Source organism: Symphalangus syndactylus, chromosome 21 (genome assembly GCF_028878055.3).
Source record: "Symphalangus syndactylus isolate Jambi chromosome 21, NHGRI_mSymSyn1-v2.1_pri, whole genome shotgun sequence".
NCBI classification, from domain to species: Eukaryota; Metazoa; Chordata; class Mammalia; order Primates; family Hylobatidae; genus Symphalangus; species Symphalangus syndactylus.
In genome coordinates, this window is record NC_072443.2 from 54,162,212 (window position 1) to 54,184,918 (window position 22,707).

The 22,707-nt window shown below is 52.2% G+C and overlaps 1 protein-coding gene across 4 annotated transcripts in view; it reads right to left on the minus strand.

Moving 5' to 3' along the window:
- The window catches only part of SLC6A6 (solute carrier family 6 member 6), an 87,509-nt gene extending 68,756 nt beyond the window's left edge, over nucleotides 1-18,753 (minus strand). Inside the window, exons 1-2 of one of the 4 annotated variants that reach the window (XM_063630695.1) lie at nucleotides 18,457-18,735; nucleotides 4,874-4,918 (exon numbers count right to left, since the gene is read on the minus strand). In XM_063630695.1, the coding sequence (XP_063486765.1) occupies nucleotides 4,874-4,918; nucleotides 18,457-18,707 (296 nt within the window). In that variant the 5' untranslated portion in view covers nucleotides 18,708-18,735. Of the gene's footprint in view, nucleotides 1-4,873; nucleotides 4,921-18,454 lie in introns of those variants that run through there. The other 3 variants (XM_055260615.2, XM_055260617.2, XM_063630696.1) reach the window with 3 other exon arrangements.
- Between the last annotated feature and the right edge of the window lie 3,954 nt (nucleotides 18,754-22,707).

A 22,707-nucleotide genomic window follows, 5' to 3' on the forward strand; every position in this document is an offset into this window, starting at 1 on the left:
AGCTCAGGTCCTAACAGTACATCTCCTCTAGAGGATGGGGTATATGTTTTTCAACCTCGAGTCTGGCCCAGTACTCAGAGCTATTTTTTGCTTACTGGCTTTTTCTTATCTTCCCCAAATGAGAAAGGCTGGCAGACTGGTGGCTGCTTCTCTGGGATGAATTGTTTTAAATCCTGTTTCCTACAGTCCCGAAGGCAGGAGCTCCCCAGAGAGGTGCCACCCCTCCATTTCGATGCCCCAGGGCTGTCACTGATATCAGGCCAGAGTGAAAATGAGGGCAACCTCTGTGGGGTCAATGATTCATCAACACGTACCCGGCATCTCAAACACGTGCACCCCATTCAACCAGCAAGCCCACTTCTTGCTTAGATCAACGTGTAAAGACGCCCACTCAAAAGAAGTTCACTGGCTTCAGCTTTGCCAGACAAAAAAGTTCTGGAAATTGGCTGCACAACGCTTTAAATCTACTTACCATGACTGAATTGTACACTTTCAAGGGGTTAAGATGGTCAGCTTTACGTTGTCTTTTACAACAATTGAAAATAGAGGCCGGGCGTGATGGCTCATGCCTGTAATCCCAGAACTTTGGAAGGCTCAGTCAGGAGGATCACTTGAGCCCAGAAGTTTGAAACCAGCCTGGGCAACATAGTGAGACCCAGTCTCTAAAAAAAAATAATTAGCCAGGCATGGAGGCATGCATGTAATCCCAGGTACTCAGGAGGCTGAGGTGGGAGGAAGGCTTGAGCTTGGAAGGCCAAGGCTGTAGTGAGCTATGATCACACCACTGCTCTCCAGCCTGGGTGACAGAGCAAGACTCTGTCTCAAAAAAAAAAAGCAGAGTGGTTTACAAGAGAAACTGTAACCAGCCAATTTCCCATCACTATGGGATTAATTAAATAAATACTGGTTTATCCAAACAAATCAAGGCTTACAACAAGGTCAGCAAACTGGCCATTGGGCCAAATCCAGCAGCTTGTTTTCTCTTGCCTTAGCCTCCAGAGTAGCTGGAACTACAGGCGTGCACCACCACGCGCGGCTAATTTTTGTATTTTTAGTAGAGATGGGGTTTCGCCATGTTGGCCAGGCTGGTCTTGAACTTCTGACCTCAAGTGATCCGCCCGCCTCAGCCTCCCAAAGTGCTGGGATTACAGGTGTGAGCCACTATGCCTGTTCAAGAATATATGACTTTTATAACCAGAGTAAACAATAAATACCATTTTATTACGGTCTTGGGCCTTTTAGGAAGCGAATGTTGAGGTTGGCACTTTTGTTGAACAGGCCTGAGGTGGCCTTTTCTACAACACTGGAAGTCATGGGCCTGTTATACCAACACTCCTACATGCACCAGTTTACAATGGGTGTGGGGCGTGGGGGCAGACGCCCCGTGGGAGATCTCACCACAAGCCCAGAGAGGGTCTCCCTGTTAAGAATCTTCTTCCTTCCTTAAGTTGCCCCAGGCACCAGGAGGTGAATCTGATTTCTGGACTTGGCCCCATAGCTGAGGGGGTGGGGAGTTGCTCTAGGGGGGCTCACCTTGGGGGATAAAATGAGAAATTGCATGTGGGGTGCTTGGCACTGATGTGCTAGGCCTTTTGCGCACTTAACCTCACTGTGCTTACAAAGTGATGAGGTTACCCCCACCCCAAAATCCCAGTATCACTGTCTTTCTAACCCTCCTGGGTGCCACTATTGCTCCATTTCAAGGGTGGGTTACCTGAGGCTCAGGGTAGTTCAGTGACTCCTCCAGGTCATGAAGCCGGCAGGGGCTGGAACTGGGATTTGAACTAGGGACTGCCTGACTCCCCAGCTCCATGGACTCCACTACATGGGTTGCCTCCTGTCAGCAATACTTTTTTGGGCTGGTCCATTAATAGTTCAGGCTCTGCTGAACAACCAACACACATTCACATATCCGTATCATGCCCTTTTCAGATGAGAACCTGAAGGTCAGAGCCCTCAAGTGACGTGCCCAGCGAGGAGGGCGCACACCTAGCAGTGCTCAGACTTCAGAGGTGACAAGGTCTGTTCTTCCACCCGGTTCCTCTAGACACCCCTGCTGTGTCAGGGGGCCGAGGAGCCCTTTCAGAAAGTGTTAAGCCAAGAGGGCTGCTTGGAGGAGGCATCAGATAAGTCTGAGGGCAAACCTGCCTCTCAGGCTTTTCTATCAAATGGGCTCCCAAGCACAAATACATCAGCAAGCCTCAAAAAGAGGAACATTGGCAACCTCTGTTTATTGCCTATAACAGCCCATCCCAGGCAGGGCCCCTTGCACAAGACTCTTTATCTGGAAGCAGAACTCACATTCCAGCCTCACAGCAGCAGGAGCCTCATTTCCCAGCTGCCTTTGACTACTCATTAACCAGGAGGAAGGCCTGGGGGAAGGGGAAGGGGAAGGGGCTGGACCCAGAGGCCGTTCCCAGCCTGGGGAAGTGGGCTAGAGTCAGCTCAGTCAGGTTCAAATCCTTCCCAGCTGTGTGGCCTTGGGAACAATCAATTCATCTCTCCAAGCCTCAGTTTTCTGATCTGTACAATAGGGATGACATCAGTGCCCGCCTCACAGGGCTCCTGAAGAGGCTGTGCATGAGTCTGTGACATGTTTAGCAGTGCCTGATGTGCAGTAAGCGCTCAATAAATTTGTCATATGTTTTCAAAAAGAGTAAGAGCACACCCACTTCTTTGGGTTGACAGAGTTAATACAGTAAACCTCTCGGCAGCATATGAGCATGCTGAGTCCAGGAAGTGGTAGCAATTATTATTATTGATGTCTATAATTATTATGATGACGCCTGTGGAGGCTGACATCGAGTAGGTCACCTCCATGCCTGCCCAGCGGCTGGCTGGGTACACACCCCTGCCCGATGTCACAGCACAAAGAATACGTCTCCATGGGGTGGGGCTGCTTGTGACCAAGCATCCTAGGCCAGCCGGGCTTGATGAAAAGGAAGGACTTGGTCCAGCCGCTAGCAGTAGCAGGCTGAGGAGCTCTGGGCCACAAACAAACGCTTGTCTAGTCCCGGCTTCACAGGGGACCCCACTCCAACCAATCCAAACCCTGGACCAGTGGGAGCTTAACCTTCCCCTTAGAAATTTCTTCCCAGGAAGCTAGGGTTTTCTAATTCCAAAGCAGAGTCCACAGTGGGTCTTGACATCAATGTAAGGGGTCAAGGCCATCTTTTTCACTAAAGGAAGACAGAGCAGACCGGAGCACAGCAGATGGCGAGTACAAGGATTATCTGAGAAACTTCAGTTTCAGGGTTTGAGTTTCACGTGCGTGTTTGTGTACATGCGCACACAGGCCACATCCCATTGTAGAATGTATTTAATGAATGCTGAGGATTAAATAAGGAAAGCCCCTAGAGTAGGCAATGTCTTAATCAGTGAAGAAGGCATCCCTTAAACTCTTTTTAAAAACATAATGACGATCCTGAACTAAAAGAAAAATAAAGCCGCTGTAAACACTGAGACAATCAGCGCAATGCCATTAAGATCCACAGATAACAGAATCACGTCAGTGTTAAATCAGTGTCCTGGGGTAGATAACTGTGCTAGGGTTATATAAGAGAATGGCCTTGCTCTTTTTTTTTTTTTTTTTTTCAAGACGGAGTCTCGCTGTGTCACCCAGGCTGGAGTGCAGTGGCGCGATCGCGGCTCGCTGCAAGCTCTGTCCCCCGGGTTCACGCCATTCTCCTGCCTCAGCCTCCGGAGTAGCTGGAACTACAGGCACCCGCCACCACGCCCGGCTAATTTTTTGTGTTTTTTTTAGTAGAGACGGGGTTTCACCGTGTTAGCCAGGGTGGTCTCGATCTCCTGACCTCGTGATCTGCCCACCTTGACCTCCCAAAGTGCTGGGATTACAGGCGTGAGCCACGGCGCCCGGCCTGGCCTTGCTCTTATGAAAGACCTGAAGGATTGAGGTGAAGGGGCATCATGCCTGCAATTTACTCCCCAATGATTCAGCAAAAATGGAAGAATGTTCACGTGACTGTTTTTATTTAACATATTAGTGAGAAAGAGATGAAGCGAATGTGGCAAATGTTACCCATGGGAAAATCTCAACGAAGGGCATAATGCGAGGCCACTGTAATACTCTTGCAACTTTAGCAAAAGTTTTCCATTTTACTTATTTATAATCTTATTTATATTATTTTTAATTTTCGCTGAGGCGGGGCTCATTATGTTGCCCAGACTGGTCTCGAGCTCCTGGCCTCAAGCAATCCTCCTGCCTTGGCCTCCCAAAGTGCAGGGATTGCAGGTGTGAGCCACTGTGCCCTCGGCAACATCGTGAAACCCCATTACTACAAAAAATACAAAAATAAGCTGGGCATGGCGGCACGCACCTGTAGTGTCAGCTACTAGGGAGGCTGAGGTGGGAGGATCACCTGAACCTGGGGAGTTCGAGGCTGCAGTGAGCCCTGATGACGCCACTGCACCCCAGCATAGGCAACAGAGTGTGACCCTATCTCAAAACAACAACAAACCTTTAACAGAGACAGAGCCAAGCTCAGACCCCAATCCTCAGAATCAACTCAGTGAGGGCATCCTCCCCACGGCAGACTTGCCCCAGGCTACTCTGCAGCACAGCCAGGACAGGGCCCAGGCTGGGTCTCCAAAACCAGTGCTTGGCCCATTTGCAGGGCCTACCTGTGCCCTCTCTGGCACAGACTGGCTGGGGACCAAGCAGGCACAGAGTGGCCAACCCAGGCCAGGGGATCTGCCACCTGGAGGTGAGGTGTGGACAAGGTCTGTGGGCCTCAGGGGTCCTGTCTTGTCCTCCTAGAGCCTGGGGGAGACACGGAGCTCCTGAGCCCCCCACCTTGGGTCACTGCACAACGTGTGAGATGCCCATCCCACCTGGAGGTCCAAGGTCACTTACGTTTGGGAGCTCCTCAGAAGGGCTGTGGTTCTGGTTCTGGATCTATTGCAAAGAGAGGAAGCGAAGACGGAAGAAAGAGATCTGGTCAGAGGCAGACTGTGAACAGGGCCCCTGATTTTCCACCCACTTGTAACCACCGGACGTGTGTGCTGGGGAGGGGTTGACCAATCCCCTTGGAAGGCCAGAACGCTGAGGCTCACACATGCAGACTCACACATGCCAACACAAGCTCACATGCAGACGCACACTCAGACACATGCGTAATCATATGCAGACTCCCAGCCCCACACACTTGCCTGTGTCAGCCACACACACGTTCACAGTCACACACAGACCCACATGGGACACACACTCACACATGCACTCCCACTCACTCACACACGCCCCTCTCTTGGATGCAGGGTCCCCAAAACTCAGTCAGCAGCAAGAACCAGAGCATTGCCCTTGGTCAGAGGGGAACAAGGTTTCAGCTGCAAATGGATAAGCTGTTCCACAGCCCTAGCCACAGAAAGCCCACACTCCTGAGCACCCCACCAGCTCAGTCACGTGGCCTGACTATTCCCAAGGGGGCGCAGGGACACACCAGGGCCAGAGTGAGGGGCCTTGGAGAAGATCCTTGGGGGATGTGGTATTCACCAACCAGTTCAGGGGCGAGAATCACTGTGCCCAGGAAATCTGCCGAGCTTTGCTGAGCCAAGCAGTCCCAGACGTGACTAACCCGGAAGACAATTTTTTTTTTTTTTTTGGGTTCTGTTGTTTTTTTCAGTAGAAGCTCAGTTTGGGAAATAGGCAACTGGGGGCAGATCACCTCCTCCTACCAGCAAAGCTCCTTGCCCTGAGGCTGGAAGGCTCTCCTGGATTCCTGGAATCTAAGCGTACAAAGTCAGGAAATGATTTCTTCTCAAATGAGATATTTTCAATGAACTGTTAAACTGGGATCAGCAGAAATGGGCAGGGGGTATCTCTGGAGGAGAGGGCATGGGAGGGTGGGTCTGGGAGAGCAGACAGAGGCCTCCAGGACCCCTTTCCTTGCTGTAGCTGCAGCCCTGCCCTGGCAGCCTCCTTCCCAGACCCAGAGGCGCACTTGCCAGTGTCAGTAAATGCCAGTCCCAGCAGCCTACAGAGCTCCCTGTCCCCCAAATTAGATGACCTCATTGCTTCGTTAGGGCCTCCACATTCAACAGGCTCACACTGGCGCCCACTGGGTCCAAGGCACTGTAGAGTAGGAACAGTCAGTCAACAACTTATGGTGCACTTACTGTGCCAGGCACTGCACTGGACACATGAAGCTCAGCAGTGGATGACAGAGCCAAGGTCCCTGAGCTCAAGAAGCCTGAAACCACGGGCTAGAGGCTGGGCACATGAGAGGCCACCAAGCCTTCATTCTGGGCTCTATGAAGGCTGGGGTAGATTAGTGATGTCTGCTGTGGGTTTGGGTGGTGGAAGTAGCAACATAAACCTTGCTATCCTAGACCATACACAGGGAAGTGGGATAAAGTGAAAGATGAAGGCAGCCTGTTTAAAGCACAAGGTTAAGAGAATCAGAGGAAGGACAGCATAATTCTGTATGGGGCAAAACCTTACCAATTACGAGAGGCCAGCCCATCTCATAGAGGAGGATAAGAATGGCACTAAAGGCCAGGTGTGCTCATGCCTGCAATCCCAGCACTCTTGGAGGCTCAGGCAGAAGGATCATGAGCCCAAGAGTTCAAGACCAACCTGGGCAACACAGGGAGACCTGTCTCTACAAAAAAATAAAATTTAAAAATTAGCTGGGTATGGTGGCACATGCCTGTAGTCCCACCTACTTGGGAGGCTGAGGTGGGAGGACTGCTTGAGCCCAGAAGTTTGAGGTTGCAGCGAGCAGTGATTGTACCACTGCAGTCCAGCTGGGGTGACAGAGTGAGACTGTCTCTTAAAAAAAAAAAAAAAAAGAATAGCACTAAAGTCCATATATCTAGCCTGCTGGCACCCATGCCCCTTCTGGGGACAGCCTAAACCTGTTCCAGCAGGAGACCCACATAGGCCTGCTCTCAGCCCAAGGGGTCTAGATGGACTGACCCCACCTCCTCCTCCTAGGTGGACACGTGAGCCAGCCCTAGCCAATCAGAGGGGGCTGTCATGATTGGTTCAAAGATAGGCACTTGACCAGCCTGGTCAAAAAGAGTGATGCCTAGGACTTTTGCCAAAAATATTGGTGAAAAAGAAGGCTCCTTCTTGGTTGAGATGGCTACATTGGGGCAGGGGGCGACACTACACTGGTGAGCAGCTAGGGCATCCATGGAGAATGAAGCAGGCATAGAGAGACACAGAGCCGGGAGACAGAGAGAAAGAAACTGAGTCCCGATGACATCTTTCAGCACCTGGACTCAGCCCCAGGCTGAAGTATGGCCCCGGGCTTTTAAGTTAAAAGAGTCAGTAAATGTTCCTTTTTATTTTTAATGTCAGTTTGGGCCGGCTGTGGTGACTCATGCCTGGGAGACACAGAAAGACTCGTCTCAAAAATAAATAAATAAAATAAAACTAAAGTCTGTTTGAACTGATTTCTGCCATTTGCAAGATAAGAATCCAGACCTATACCCTGCCTTGAACTTGCTGCGTAATTTTATGCATGTCTCTGACACACTCCTCCCATTATAAAAAAGAGGAAGGATGCGGATGACAGAACACCTGAGGTTCCCGCAGCCCTGGCACTCTAGTTATCACAGGCAAAGATTAGGCCTGACCCTTCCCCCAGCCCCACCCCCGGCCCCAGGCACACAGCCAGAGAGGTCATCAGCCCTTCCCAAAGTTAAACACAAAGTAGAATTGCCTGGAGGGCTCTTGAAAACCCAGATTGCAGAGCCCTGCACCCAAGGTCTAAATGAGCAGGTCTGGGGTGGGGCCTGAGGTTCTGCATTCTGCAGGCTCCCACGTGATGCCCATACTGCTGGGCTAGGGACAGCATTTTGAGGACTCAGAGTCACTACGTGTTCTACTTTTCCCAGTTTGCTGAGGACAGGTGCTCAGTGCAAAAATAAAGCCCCAGCCAGCAGGAGACCACAACCTCTCTGTCCTCAAAGCAGACGGCGATTACGGAGAATGCCTGCGTGGCTGCAGGCATGAGCCAGCCTTTAAACAACGGAAGCAGCAGGTCCCAGCTCCTGTGGTCCCATCACTGCCCCTTCCAGCCAGCTGTGTTCCCTGGAATGTATCTAAATAATGGGGGAGGCTGTCAGAGGCTAAGGTGCCTCCCTGGGCTCCAGCAGGCTCCAGGCTGGTTTTCCAGGCGCCCAGAGCATCCCCGATGGCTCCCCGACTCCCAGGCATCATGCCAGCCCCAAATCCCGCTGTGGGCCTTGTCCGGACACAGTGACCCAGGCCGCCCTGCTGTCAGCAGCCTGGCTAGCCCTGGGCTCTCCCCTGATTTACATCCGACTTGGCTGCCTTGAAAAGCCTCCTGTGGCTTTTGGAGCGAGGACACTGTTCAGTAGTAAAAGGCTTCCCCAAGAGCAACCTTTCCAAGGTGGCGCTGGTCCAGCACGAATGCCAGCAGGCTCCCAGCTGTGTGACCTTGGGCAAGTTACCTGCCCTCAGCAGGGCCTCGGGTCTGCATGTGCAAAATGGGAATAATGGTGTCTTTGGTGAGGATTAAGGAGAGGATGTTGACGAAGCACAGGGTCTGGCTTTTAATGCATAGGAGGCACACAACAGCACTGTTTATCTCCTTGACTCAAAGAGTGGTCCCCAGACCAGCACCGTCCACAGTGCCTGGGAGCTGGTTACAAATTCAGGGCCCCAGGCCCCACTTAGGCCTGTTGTCTCACTGTTGTCACCAGGCTGGAGTGCGGTGGCATGATCTCAGCTCAGTGCAACCTCTGCCTACCAGGCTCATCCTCCCAAATAGCTAGGACTACAGGTGCATGCCACTACGCCCGGCGAATTTTTGCATTTTTTAGAGATGGGTTTTGCCATGTTGCCCAGGCTGGTCTCGAATTCCTGAGCTCAAGCAATCCACCTGCCTCAGTCTCCCAGAATACTGGGATTACAGGCATGAGCCACCATACCTGGACGAGTTTTTGCTTTTCTTTTTTTAAAAGTCTGTTCTCATTGATATTCTACCAGTGGTAGAATAAGAATCCACGTTATTGTTCCTCGAGGCAACGTTCTTTACTAAAAGCCTGTTGCTACAGCTCTGCTCAGATCGGGACACCTCCTTTCAGAGCCAGGGCTGGGACATCTTGAAAAGCCACCAAGAGGACGACTGCACCCTTAAAGGAGTCCCGCAGGAACAGCACCCCGTGTGGTGGCACGCACTTCCACGATGGATAGAATGGTCTTTCCTCCCTTTATTCAGAAGGTATTTCCCTTAAACACAGAACCTATCTGGGCCACCCCTTACAGGACCAGAGAGGAGAAAGGACTCACTTAGGTCACATAGCAAGCCAGAGGACAGGGGCATTCTAAGCCTGGTGTTGCAGTGCCTGATGCAGGGCCTCTGATTTTAAAAGGGCATTAGCTATGCATGTGTAATTTTTTGTCTGACATCCATAGCCCTGCCAGACAGACAGCTCCATGAGGGTACAGTTTGGTCTATCTTGTTCACCAGCCACATTCCCAGGGCCTAGGACAGGGCCTGGAACAAGTAAATATTTGCTAGATGGATGGATGGATTGATGGATGGTGACGGGTGAATATAATTTCCAAGCCTGGAGCCACTCAGATGTTCAAACCATAGGTTCCCATTTCAGAGTAGAAGGAGTCAGGCTCTCTTGATTTGTATGTTGAGCAACCACTGTGTGCCACACCCCTAGGCTGGATGCTGGGGCATCCATCCCTCCCCTTGATGTGTCCCCAGTCAGGTGCACGGGTATAAGGTAAGACCATAAAGGTCTGAGCCCGGGCCAGAGGAAAGGACCACAAGGCTCAGAGCAGGGCGAGCTGAAGTCCACTTTAACTCACGTCATCTTTTTTGAGTGCTTACTACGTGCCAGGCACTGTTAAGAGGCTCAAGGAATGCTTCCCAGAGCAGGCAGCTCCAAGCTCGCCCCTTAAGAGTGGGAATAAGGAGTGACGGGAGGAAGGGCCTTGTGGGCTGAGGGACCAGCATGGGCAGGGCTGAGAGAGCCGGACGCTTGGTCTAGCTAGGAGCAGAAACCAGGCAGACTACAAATGAGGAAAGAAGTTGTGGTAGGTGAGCGTGAACACCGGCCAAGAGCCAGATCGTGAAGGGCCTCCAATGCCAGGCTAAGGAGGTTGCACTTGATTTCACAAAGCACTAGGGAGCCACCACTGAAGGCTTTTGAGCAAGAAAGTGACATGCAGAGAGCTGGTCCCCAGATGGTACAGAGAGGTATCCAGGAGGCACAGAGGCTAGTGAGGAGGCTGTTGTCTTGGGCTGGTGTGATGTCCACCTGCAGAGGAGACACCAGGTGTCATCTCTGAAGGAATGAATGTCCTTGAAATCATGACCTGAGTCTTCTCTTCCCTCATGGTGCTGACTAGCCTTGCGGCAAGAGAGGAGGTCCCTTAGGACCTCCCCCTTCCGCCACCCTTCACCCAGTAAGCATGACTCTGCTGAAATCGCTGGCCAACCACACTCCTCCACCTCTAACCAAGCAACTGGCAGCCTTGGGTTAAGGACTTTCCACTGGAACATGGCAGTGAGTCACTTGGCATTTATGTGCAAAGAAAAGTCCTGGAAAGGAAGGGCCTCTCAGGGCATCCCAGCATGAGGAGGGACCATGCAGAGAAGTGGTCCTGAGCCTCTGGATCGGGAAGGACCCAACGTGAGCAGAACCCCGAGGGCTCAGCCCTCTGCCTTCCAGCCTAGGCCTGCTCAGATACCTGCTGAGGGAGGAAGCCTTCCATTGCCAGCCCAACCCTTCTCCTGGAGACCACCAGCCCTCTCCCTACCTTCCACATTCTATTCCATGCAGTGGCTAGAGCTGCTCACCACACTCCTTCTTGAGCTTTCCAGGAACCCCATCCTGGGTTCTGGGGGTGTCTCCTGAGCAGCCAAACCATAAGGAGTCTTTGCAATTGATACAGCTTTGCCCTCCCACCCCCTTTCCCGTGACCTGTGACAAAACCAGGATGTGAGAGTCATGAACAATATCATCGAAGGTTTGAGGCAGAGGCATTAACCCTTTTTTTTAAATCCCTCCCTGTCAAGGGGAGGTTTCACATAAGCAACGAATGATGGGTGTGGCTGGGAGGGGGGAGCACAGGGAGCCACATCTGTGAACAATGGCTCTGTTTTTTTTTTTTTTTTTGAGATGGAGTCTCACTCTGTCACACAGGATGGAGGGCAGTAGCGAGATCTTAGCTCACTGCAACCTCTGCCCAAGTGATTCTCCTGCCTCAGCCTCCCAGGCAGCTGGGATTACAGGTGCCCACCACTGCACCTGACTAATTTTTGTATTTTTAGTAGAGATGGGGTTTCACCATGTTGGCCAGGCTGGTCTTGAACTCCTGACCTCGTGATCCGCCCGCCTGGGCCTCCCAAAGTGCTGGACTTACAGATGTGAGCCAGTGTGCCTGGCCAACAATGGCTCTTTTGATGGCTTTATCTTCCTGTGTTGATAAGTGCCTCCCTCGGGCCTCAGCGTCCTCATCCATAAAGTGGGTGGGCAGAGAAGGTTAACTGGATGATCCCACAACCCCAAAGTCCCCACACTCCACAGCCTGGGGCTGCTCTCCCTCAGACCTGAGGCGGTGTTCCCAGACTGGATTCTTGGCCTGCCTTGGCATAAACCATCTTAGATTGTTCATTAACCTCCTCCTGATACAGATCTCCCCTCCCTCCTCGAGCACAGGGGCTGTTTATTCCTCCCTGCCCTCTTGGCCCTGGCCCTGTGCCTGGCACACAGTAGGCACTCATGAACGTTTGCCATGCAGCCAGCAGGACGAGGATGGGCTGAGGCATCAGGTAGACTCTGGGTCCAGCGCTCCTTCCACCCTTTTCTAGAAGAGTGCGGGCTGGGGCCATCCACTTTTCTGATGAACTCATCTCTGAGACAGGAAGGGGGATAAAGCACCGTGGATGCTCAATAAATATGAATTCCTTCCCTTCTCAGAATGCTGAATCGGCTCAACCGGCTCCTCTGCATCCTCCTGGGCAAGTCCTGGGTGGGGGTATTTCATTTACTGAGCTGGCAGCACTGGGGGTGATCACACAGGACACGCGAAGTCAGTGGCTCCCAAATACAGGCTGGCTGTTTGGAATGGCCTGGCAGATGCGTGGGTTCTGACATGCAGTCCACATGGCCTGCTATTGGAATAGACCAAGTGGCAGAACCAAGAACAGTAGCACGCCATTTTTGTTAAAAACAAAACAACACTGTCCGGGCGCAGTGGCTCACGCCTGTAATCCCAGCACTTTGGGAGGCCGAGGCAGGCGGATCACGGGGTCAGGAGATCGAGACCATCCTGGCTAACATGGTGAAACTCCATCTCTACTAAAAATACAAAAAAAATTAGCTGGGCATGGTGGCGGGTGCCTGTAGTCCCAGCTACTTGGGAGGCTGAGGCAGGAGAATGGCGTGAACCCAGGAGGTGGAGCTTGCAGTGAGCCGAGATGGTGCCACCGCACTCCAGCCTGGGCGACAGAGCGAGACTCCGTCTCAAAAACAAAACAAAACAAAACAAAACAAAACACTACAGCTAGCTTCTAAACAGATCCCAAATAATGCCTGGATCAAAGAGAAAATAAAAACTTAAGTGAAAACTGATCCAGTAAGTAACAAAAAGGAGTCTATGTCCATATGGACACCTGAATAAAGTTTAAGCTGTATGCAGAGGGAAATGTATAACCTTATATTAAAAAGAGATATGATAGACTGCCCAGCATTTTGGAAGGCCAAGGCAGGTGGATCACTTGAGGTCAGGAGTTAGAGACCAGCCTGGCCATCATGGTGAAACCCTGTCTTTACTAAAAATACAAAAATTAGCCAAGTGTAATGGCACGTGCCAGTAGTCCCAGCTACTCAGAAGGCGGAGGCAGGAGAATCGCTTGAACCTGGGAGGCGGAGGTTGCAGTGAGCTGAAGTCAAGCCACTGCACTCCAGCCTGAGTGACAGAGCAATACTCCGTCTCAAAAAAAAAAAAGAAAGAGATATGATAGACTGTCAATCAGGCAGGTGGACAAACTGAAGATCAGATTGTACTTTTTTTAATGATCCGAAAGGATCACTTTTTAGTTTATGCAGTTTTGTATTGCTTGAGGTATATTACTTTTATAATTAAAAGTGAATGGTTTACCAGTTTCTCAAAAAGTTAACACATATCTACTACCTTATAACCCAGCAGCTTTAGTCCTAGAGAAAGGAAAATATATGTCCACAAAACGACTTGTACAGAAATATGCATATAGAAGCTTTATTAGTAATAGCTGCCCCCCAACTGGAAACAACCCAAATGTCCATCAACAGCATGGATGAACGCATTGTGGAACATCCATACAATGGGAGACTACTCAGAGATTAAAAAAAAAAAAAATCAACTCCTGATATACTCAACAGCACAGATGGATCCCAGCAATGTGAGGCAGAAAAAAACAGACACAAGAGTATACACTAAATAAGTCCATTTATATGAGGATTTAGACTGGCAAAACTAATTTATGGTGACAGAAATCAGAAAGTAGGCCTGGTATGGTGGGGCATGCCTGTAATCCCAGCACTCTGGGAGGCCTGCAAAGGTGGATCGTTTAAGCCTAGTAGTTTGACACCAGCCTGGCAACACAGCAAAACCCTGTCTCTACAAGAAATACAAAAGAAACTAGCCAGGTGTGGTGGCATGCGCCTGTAGTCCCAGCTACCAGGGAAGTGTGGCGGGAGGATCATCTGAGCCTGGGGAGGTCGAGGCTGCAGCAGAGATCATGCCACTGCACTCCAGCCTGGGAAACAGAATAAGACTCTGTCTCAAAAAAAAAAAAAAAAGAAAAAGAAAAAGAAAAAAAAACAGAGAAAGTGGCTGTCTTGTGAGGTGAAGAGCACAAGACAACTTTCTGAGGTGCTGGAAATGTTCTATATCTTAATTTGGGTGGTGGTTACACAGGTGTATACATTTGTCAAAACTCATCAAACCGTAACAGAATCTTTGCATATTACTGCATGTAAATCATAACTTAATTTAAAGACATTTTAAAAAAATCATCTGAGGTGGGAGGATTGCTTGAGCCCAGGAGTTCAAGACCAGCCCAGGCAACATGGTGAAACCTCATCTGTACAAAAAATACAAAAATTAGCCTGGAGTGGTGGTGCATGCCTATAGTCCCAGCTACTTGGGAGGCTGAGGTGGGAGGATCACTTGAGCCTAGGAGATCGAGGCTGCAGTGAACTGTGATGGCACCACTGCACTCCAGCCCAGGGAACAAAGTGAGACCCTGTCTCAAAAAAACAAACAAACAAACAAACAAAAAAAAACTTTAAAAATACAGATTCCCAGGCTCCACCCCCCTGGAGGTTCTGATTCAGTATGTCCAGGCTGGGCCTGGGAGTCTGAATGTGTTTGTTTGTTTGTTTTTAAGTATCCCAGGCAATTCTGATACCTGACCACAGTTAGGGCAGCCCACCTGCCTCCCCCATCATTCCCTCCCCACTCTTTTGTTTAAGGTGGTTTATTATTTGTATGTTGTTTTTTCCAAGAGAAAGTTGGTTGGCCACACCACACTGGAGCTTTAGAAACAGAACAGCAATTCCTCACTCTCTGCTTTCCCTCTCGTAACCCTAACTCCCACCCTTGGCATCAGCCTCTGCCCAGGTTTCCAAATGAAGCCTCTGACCAGGCAAGGCAGGAAAGGAAACTCCGCAGACCCGTCCAGGACTGGCATAACTCACCTAGAGACACTAGGGCTGTGTGCTCCAGCGAGGTCAAAGCCAGCAAGTTAATGGCCTGTGTACCGGTTAAATAGCATGTCCAGGCCTTCACCCCCATGTTTACAGAAAGAGTTCAGGGCAAGACTCATTGGTACAGAAAATGCTTAGTGGCTCGGTGACTCTCAGTCTCCTGGACCCCAGTTCCGTTCCTTACTCACCATCAGGGGTCTCCTGGGCTCCAGGCTTGACTGGCTTCTGCCCCACTATCCCTAAACCCAGTATGACTCCTGCTGCCATCAGGAGAAAGCCCAAACCCACTTACACAGCAATCAAGGCCCTCCAGCTGGGCACGGTGGTTCACACCTATAATCAACACTTGGGAGGCTGAGGAGAGAAGATTGCCTGAGCCCAGGAGCTTGAGACCATCCTGGGCAACATAGTAAGACCCTGTCTCTATTTTTATATGTGAAAAAATAAAACGCACCCCCACCATCTGGCTCCTGTTCCTCTCTCCAGCTAGGACCCGGGGAACCTGTTCTACAAACATGCTTGGCTATTTCACACCACTGTGCCCTTGTAGCTGCTCTGCCCCCTGTTGAAAATGCCAGCCCATCCTGTTTCTCCACCCACAGACAATGGCAACTCCGATACTGTGTCCTCCAGGAGTAGAAGTGCCTCCTGCCCACTACCCCACCCTCACTGCACATTCAGCTGCTCCTTGGGTCTTCTTCACTGTACCCTATGGATGGTAATGGCCATTGCAGCTACCACATGCTTCTACCTCTGGGACAGGAGCTCCTAGAAAGCCAACACTCCACCTTGAACCCAGTGCCGGCCCAGAGCTGACCTTAACCAAGGTCTATTAATCAACTAAATGAAGCACATTAAAAAAGCACTCTCGTTCTTACTTGAAGGCTTCCTTAGGCATTTCCAGATCCACAGCTCCTGCCCAGAACCCATAAATTCAAACGAACGCTCTGGCCAAGTTGGCAAACACAGGAAAGTGAGATGCAGCCGCAAAGAATCTGACTCTTGCTCATGACCTTCTGCAGAAGTGAAGAATCAGCATGTACCTGCCAGGGTGGCCCTGGGATTCCAGGCCAACCCCAATTCCCAGGCAGACCCCCTCTGGCTGCAGCTGAGCTGCATTCCGGGGAGCCCTTATAATTTACTTCTCAGCTCTTTTCTATATACGGGAATGTGTTCAATGACTCACAAGTATCTTATCATTCAGGACCTTTGGAAAGACTTTCAGAGAAGTACAGCTCCCAAATCCTTTGACAAACCGACAGGCAGACAAGTTCAGGTTAGAAAACACAGTCCCCAGAGCCCGGACTGCCTTGTGGAGGGCTGGCCCCTGCAGCAGAATGGGTAGCAGGGCTCGGGGGAAGGCACAAAGGGAGAATGAGTAACTAGGGACAGAGGCAAGGTGCAAATGGGTCCCATAGGCTCACTCTCCTGCCCTGAGGACTGGGGCACCTTTGTCCCTCATTTTCCCCAGGCCCCGGTTCAATTTCAACTCCCCAGGATATCAGTGACCAAAGCCCCATGGGGCCAAAACTCACAGCTGAGCTAGGGAAAGCCTTTTGAAACTTAATTTCGTCCAATCAAGGCAAAGTCCCTTAGGTGGCTCTCAGTTTGTCCATCTATAAAATGGGTACTTCTCACCAGGCCTCCAGACTCTGAAAAGCAGATGTGGCCCAATCACCACAGGTTGAGGTGATGGGAAGGAGGCAGGGGAGGATGATTGCAGCTGAGCCATGGGTTAGTACAAGGGTATCCCCAAAGGACAAAGCCTCCAGAATGCACCTTGGCCCTTGCCATACACCACAGTGACCCAGGACCTCGTGACACCCTCTAATCAGCAGCTCTACAGCCGAGCCCGGCTTTACAGCTTACCACAAGCTTATTCAGCCTCATCTCCCTCAATCCCCTCAAGGACGTAGTGAGGCCAGCACTGGCGTCCTTGCTGCCCAGGCAGCCAAACCGAGGCTCAAAGAAACCAAGGGAATCAACCAAGGTCACCCGCCCATTAAAACAAAGCATAGGACTTAAATCAGTTCGCTGGGGACAAGCTCCTATCTCTGGTCCCTGGATTACTCTATAACCAGTCTGCCCCACCCATTTTACAGGTCAGGAAACTGAGGCTGAAAAAGGGTTGCCCAAGGTCAACTGGGGGCTGAGCCAGACCTAACACCTCCCACCATTCTACCAGTCCCACCCTGTTGGGGGTTCTTAGCCGTGCTAGGCCCCCGTTTGGATCCTCTCCAACACCACCTTGATGAAATTCCTCCCCCACCCCACCTCCTCATGCCCACCCCACACTCCCTGGGTGACTCCCTGGTCGAGAGGGAGGCAGGTGGTTGCTAAGCACTCACCCGCTCTCTCTCTCATAAAAATAAACTCCTTCTGGCTAGGAGACTCTGGACAAGATCCCCTCCCTTCTAGCCAACAAAAAATTAAAAAGAAATTTTAAAAAGATCTCCTCAGTGACATTTACTTGAACGTCAGCTGTGCCAAAGCGGGGGCCAATTTATTGAAGTCCAAATGGAGCCATGCGCCAGTAAACCTCAGCCCGAAGACCCTCCATTCAAGTGTCTGGGCAATTACTGAGCTGATTTACTTCCCCAGACAGGAAACGGGGGCCCAGGCTGCCTCCCAAGCTTTTGGGGCTGGTCCTGGGGATGCCGGGATCTGGCAGAGGCCCAACAGTGACCAAAATAGCCAGGCCGGTGGCCCTGCCCGGCACACACCTCCCTGCCTGGGAGAGCTGCCCACAGGTCTCCTCTCCAGTCCAGGCTGAAGTCCAGGCTTAAGCTTTGAGGCTGTAGGAGGAGGTCCCTGGGATTCTCTCTGTGTGGCTTCCCTAGTGGGAGGGAGATGAGAATCTCCTACTCAAAAGAGGAACCCACAGAAGGAAGAGAAATAGTCTGGAGGAGGAAGTGTCCTGCTGGCCCTGCCGGCTGTCCACTACCCCTTGGCTGCCCCTCTGGGCCTTGGTCCCACCACTCAGGACTGCTGGACGCTGGTGCTGCCACCTGCACACCACCTATGCAGTGCATGCACCTATGGAGCCACGCTGCCCTATCACCTCTCCCCACTCAGCGCCGGCCCTGGAGAACCAGCTCTGGCCATTTGACCCTCTAGGCACCAGGTACACCCTCTTGGGTACAGCCGAGGACACACAAGTGCCCACAACCAGGGACCTGGAGACACAACCACACTCAGGGACACGCACGTGCACCCAGCCAGGGCCTGGAAGACGCAGCCCCCCACACACAGATTCATGCAGACACAAACGGGGACACACAAGAGCACACATCCAAAGACAGCACACTCAGGTATCACACACAGAGAGGAACACACACACAGCCCAGCACGCAGAGAATAACAGACATGCACCGGAACACACATGTGCACGCTGCTGGGGACACGGTGAAACAGCCACCCTCAGAAACACAGACACAGGGATACGGAGGCACATGTAGGCATCCTGACGGAGACAGGCACACAGATATACACCCCCCCCCCCCCCACACACACACACACACTCTCCTGCCGCCCACACCAGGGGCCGGAGCCCTTTCGCCGGGGAAACAATAACAGCCCCGCCAGCGGGACTGAGCAGGCGACCCTCGGTCCCTTCCGCGGTGGTGAAAGGGGCGCCGGATGGGCGCACGCGGAGAGGAGGAGGCCGGGACTGCGGCGACGCGGGGATGGGGAGGGGCTGCAAACGGCGGGCAGCGCCGGCTGCGCGCCCAGCTCCCCGTCCCTCGGGTACCTGGGTGGCTGCGGCGCCGTCCGCGCTCCGCTCGGCTGTGCCGGGTTCCGCCGGCCGGGGGCTGCCTGCCCGCTCGCTCTCTGACCCGCGGGGTGAACGCTCCGCACTCCCTCTCGGCGCAGCTTGTCCGCTGGGCTTGCGGTCCTCGGGGCTCGGCGTTGGCGGCGGCGCGAAGGAAGCGGTAATTTATAAGCGGCTTCTTCCTGACCTCGCGTGTCTGTTGTCTGAGCAGGCAGCTCTCAGCATCACCCATCCTGCTGGGTGGAAAAATACCAGCTCGGCCGGGCCGGGGGCGGGGCCGGGGCGGGGCCGGGGCGTCTAGCCCCGCCCCAAGTGCGGACACACGCGCGCACACACACACACATGCACACACACACACCCATACACGCACGCGCGCATGGGCTCGGACACACAAAGAACCCGGGCTCGCCGAGCGCGCGCGCACACCCTCATGCCGCGCGGCGAACGTTCGTTGCCAGGTGCGGCAGCCCGCCCTGGGCGCCTCCTGCCTGCGGAAGAAGAGCAGGACAGACCCGACCCTACCCGCCTAGTCCTCTCCTTCACAGCAGTCTCCAAACTCCACCCCTCGCCTCTCCGCCAGGCTCCTAGGATGAGGCCCAGGGCTCCTGGAGCAGCCAGGTGCAAACCAGACCGGGCTCGCGCTCCACTGCGCTCCCCTGGGCGATCGTCCACGTTCTGGGAGACTCGGTACGCCCCGGGAGGGTGGCCTGAGCTTGTGGTGTGAAGCCAGGTACAGAGCTCCAGAATCCTGGCCTTGCCATGGCTGTGTGACCCTGGGCAAGTGATTCACAATTTCTGTGCCTCAGTGTCCTCATCTATAAAATGGAAAGGAAAATAGTAGCGCTTGTCTCCTCTGGCTGTTACGAAGATCCAAAGTTAACAGCGTAGAGAACTCGGAACGCACCCGGCATCTAGGAAGTGCCAAGCCAGTGTCAGCTAATGTGACTATTTTTAAATGGAGATGGGGAGTGTGCCATTATTCTTGTCCTTATTTGAATGAACGGGCCCTCAGGGACCATTTTCCACGGCCCTGCCCTGGCAGTATGAGAGGGAAACGCTGTGAGAACCCCGAACCCCAGCTTTCTCCTGTCCCCTCTCTCTCTCTCTGCACCTGGGAGGCAGGGAGGAGAGAGCCGATCCTTCCACCATTTACACGGAGAATAAAAGAAGAAATACTGGCCAGGCGCTGTGGCTCATGCCTGTAATCCCAGCAGTTTAGGAGGCCGAGGGGGCAGGTCACCTGAGGTCAGGAGTTCGAGACCAGCCTGGCCAACATGGCGAAACTCCGTCTCTACTAAAAGTACAAAAATTAGCCGGGCGTGGTGCCAGGTGCCTATAATCCCAGCTACTCAGGAGGCTGAGGCAGGAGAATCACTTGAACCAGGGAGGCGGAGGTTGCAGTGAGCCGAGATCACGCCCCTGCACTCCAGCCTGGGTGACAAGACTGAGTCTCAAAAAAACAAAAAAGAAAAAAGAAGAAGAAGAAGAAATACCACACAGGTCTGACCAAGAGCCGCCCCCACTCAGGCCAGGATCCCCACCTGGAAGGGCTCTGCAGCTGCTGTCCCTGTACAGCCCCAGGATGCTAAGGAGCATCCCGAGGTGACACTGTCTCTCCCTGGAGGCCCCTGCCGTCAGACTCCAACCTGACCTTCCAGTGGGTGCTCCTCATACTGGCTCCAGCCAAGCCAGATGAGGACCACTGGGCACATGCCCTTCCTTGCCTTCCTCTGTCGCCCTTCCCACCCTTCTCTGCTGGCCCCAGGTGTCCCCTTCCTCCAGGAAGCACCTGGGGACCAGCAGTGCCTCTAGGGTCCCAGGGGCCCACATGACATCAGCTTCTGGCCACCTGAGCACTCTCCTTTGAGTTCAGGGTCACTGTACCATTTTATAGGTGAGAAAACTAAAGCTGAGGAAGAGGAGTGACTGGGTCTCCCATATCCCTCTGCTTCAGATATGAGGTTCCCTCATGAACTGCAGGAACAGATGTCAAGCAAAAACTCCTCAGACAGCCTGTGCATGTGTGGTTGCACAGGGCACAAAGGCTGAAGCAAAGGAGCAGGTCCTAGCGTGGGGAGGGGACTCCAGGGTTGAGGTTTGAACCAAAAGGAGGCTTTGACTAAGCCATGAGCAGTGAAGCCGGCAGGAGAGGAAGCAAGTTCTGGCAGAGGTGCCTGCCGTGTAAAGGCCTGAGAGCAAGGTTGTTGGTGGCAGGGCTGAGTTTGAGGGTTTGAGAGAGTGAGCAAGGGCAGTGGCTGTGGGAGGAGGGAAGAGTTATGTGTTCAGAGCTGCAATTTGGAAAGACCCATGGGATCCTTTGACCTCCAGGTAGGCCAGCAGAACCTCTTGCAGGTAGTGCCAGCGCAAGACACGAGTGAACCATCTATCTAGTTACCAGCTCCATGAGGGATGGGATCTGTTCCTTTTGCCTCCATCGACTCCTGGAGTCTATCATAGGCCTGGCACGCAGTAGGTACTCAATAAGTGTTTGCTGCATTTATTTTAACGTACTTTTCTTTTTCTTTTTTTTTTCTTTTAAAACGGAGTTTCACTCTTGTTGCCCAGGCTAGAGTCCAATGGCGCAATCTCAGCTCACTGTAACCTCCGCTTCCTGGGTTCAAGCGATTCTCCTGCCTCAGCCCCGCTAGTAGCTGACATTACAGGCATGCGCCACCACGCCTGGCTAATTTTGTATTTTTAGTAGAGATGGGGTTTCTCCATGTTGGTCAGGCTGGTCTCAAACTCCCAACCTTAGGTGATCTGCCTGCCTCGGCCTCCCAAAGGGCTGAGATTACAGGCGTGAGCCACCGTGCCCGGCTTTAACTTACTTTTCTTTGGCACTTAACTATGTACCCTGCACAGTTAAGTGCATTTTAATAAGTTAATCCTTTTCATCCCGACAACACCCCTATGAGATTGGTACAATTATTTCTTCCGTTTTATAGAAGGTAAAACTGAGCCACAGAGAAGTTAAGTAACTTCCCCGAGGTCACTCAGCTGGCAGATAGTAGAGCTGGAATTCAAACCTAGGCCACCTGGCTCCAGAGGTTACAATCTTGAATGAGGGGATTCTGGGTGGGCGATTGCCAGACAAAAAACCCAGCTCCAGGGAGAGAAAGGAGGAGAAGGCAAGAAGAGCCCCAACCTCAGCCCCAGGGAGAGGTGGCAGATGAGGTGGAAAAGTGATGGTCAGACCGGAGAGGGGACCAGGAGGAGCCAGTGCCAAAGCTAGAGGCATACACAGGGTGGAGAGAACTCAGTGCGGGAGGCCACAGACCGTAGCTCCACCTCAGCTCTGTGGCTTCCCAGCTGTGTGACTTGGGCCGGCAGTCCTGCTCTCTGAGCCTCAGTTTCCTCATTGTAATATGAGATAAAATGCACCCTGCCTCATTGAGCCATTCTGAGGAGAGGGGAGGTCTCAAACTGGAGGCTTTAAACTGAGTCCAGCTCCCAGATGCGCTTCTTTGGCCGCCACTGGGCTTTAATGTGTTTGGAGTTAATTTTTATGAATAAAAGCTTGGAAGATTTCACATTTAAAAAAATCTGCCCAGGCTGGGCAGCAAAGTAAAATTCCATCTCTACAAAAAATTTTTTTAGAAATTCGCTGGGTATGGTGATGCATGCCTATGGTCCCAGCTACTCAGGAGGCTGAGGCAGGAGGATCACTTGAGCCTGGGAGGTCAAGGCTACAGTAAGCTATGACTACACCACTGCACTCCAGCCTAGGCGAGAGAGCAAGACCCTGTCTCCAAACAACAACAACAACAACAAAATCTGAATGCCTGGTTTATCTTGAAATATGGCAAAATGGGGCCACCCAGGCCCATTACCCCCCTGTCTACAATGTCCTGGAGCTGAGGGGCATTAGCTACCCTCTCACATGGGGACATGGGCTCCCCAGGGTGCCACCGCTCCCTCCTAGCTAGTTTGCTCTTTTCTGTCACCTACCGGCCCTTGCAGGGAACTGAATTTGAGACCCATGATGCACTTTGTGCACCCTGCCCCCTTGAAGATAACTGTGAGTACCAAGGGAAATGAAAAGCTTTGGCAACAAGGAGGGAGCTTCAGGGAAAGCCAGGCCGAGATTCCCCTCAGAACCATAGACTAGCCTGAAATTCCACTGGGACTAATTCTTCTCATTTCAAGAATGAAAATCGATTGCTGGACAGAGCTCCTGGAGGGCCAATTTTCAGGCTGTAGTCTACAGCCGTCCACGTAGAGGCAGTGAATGA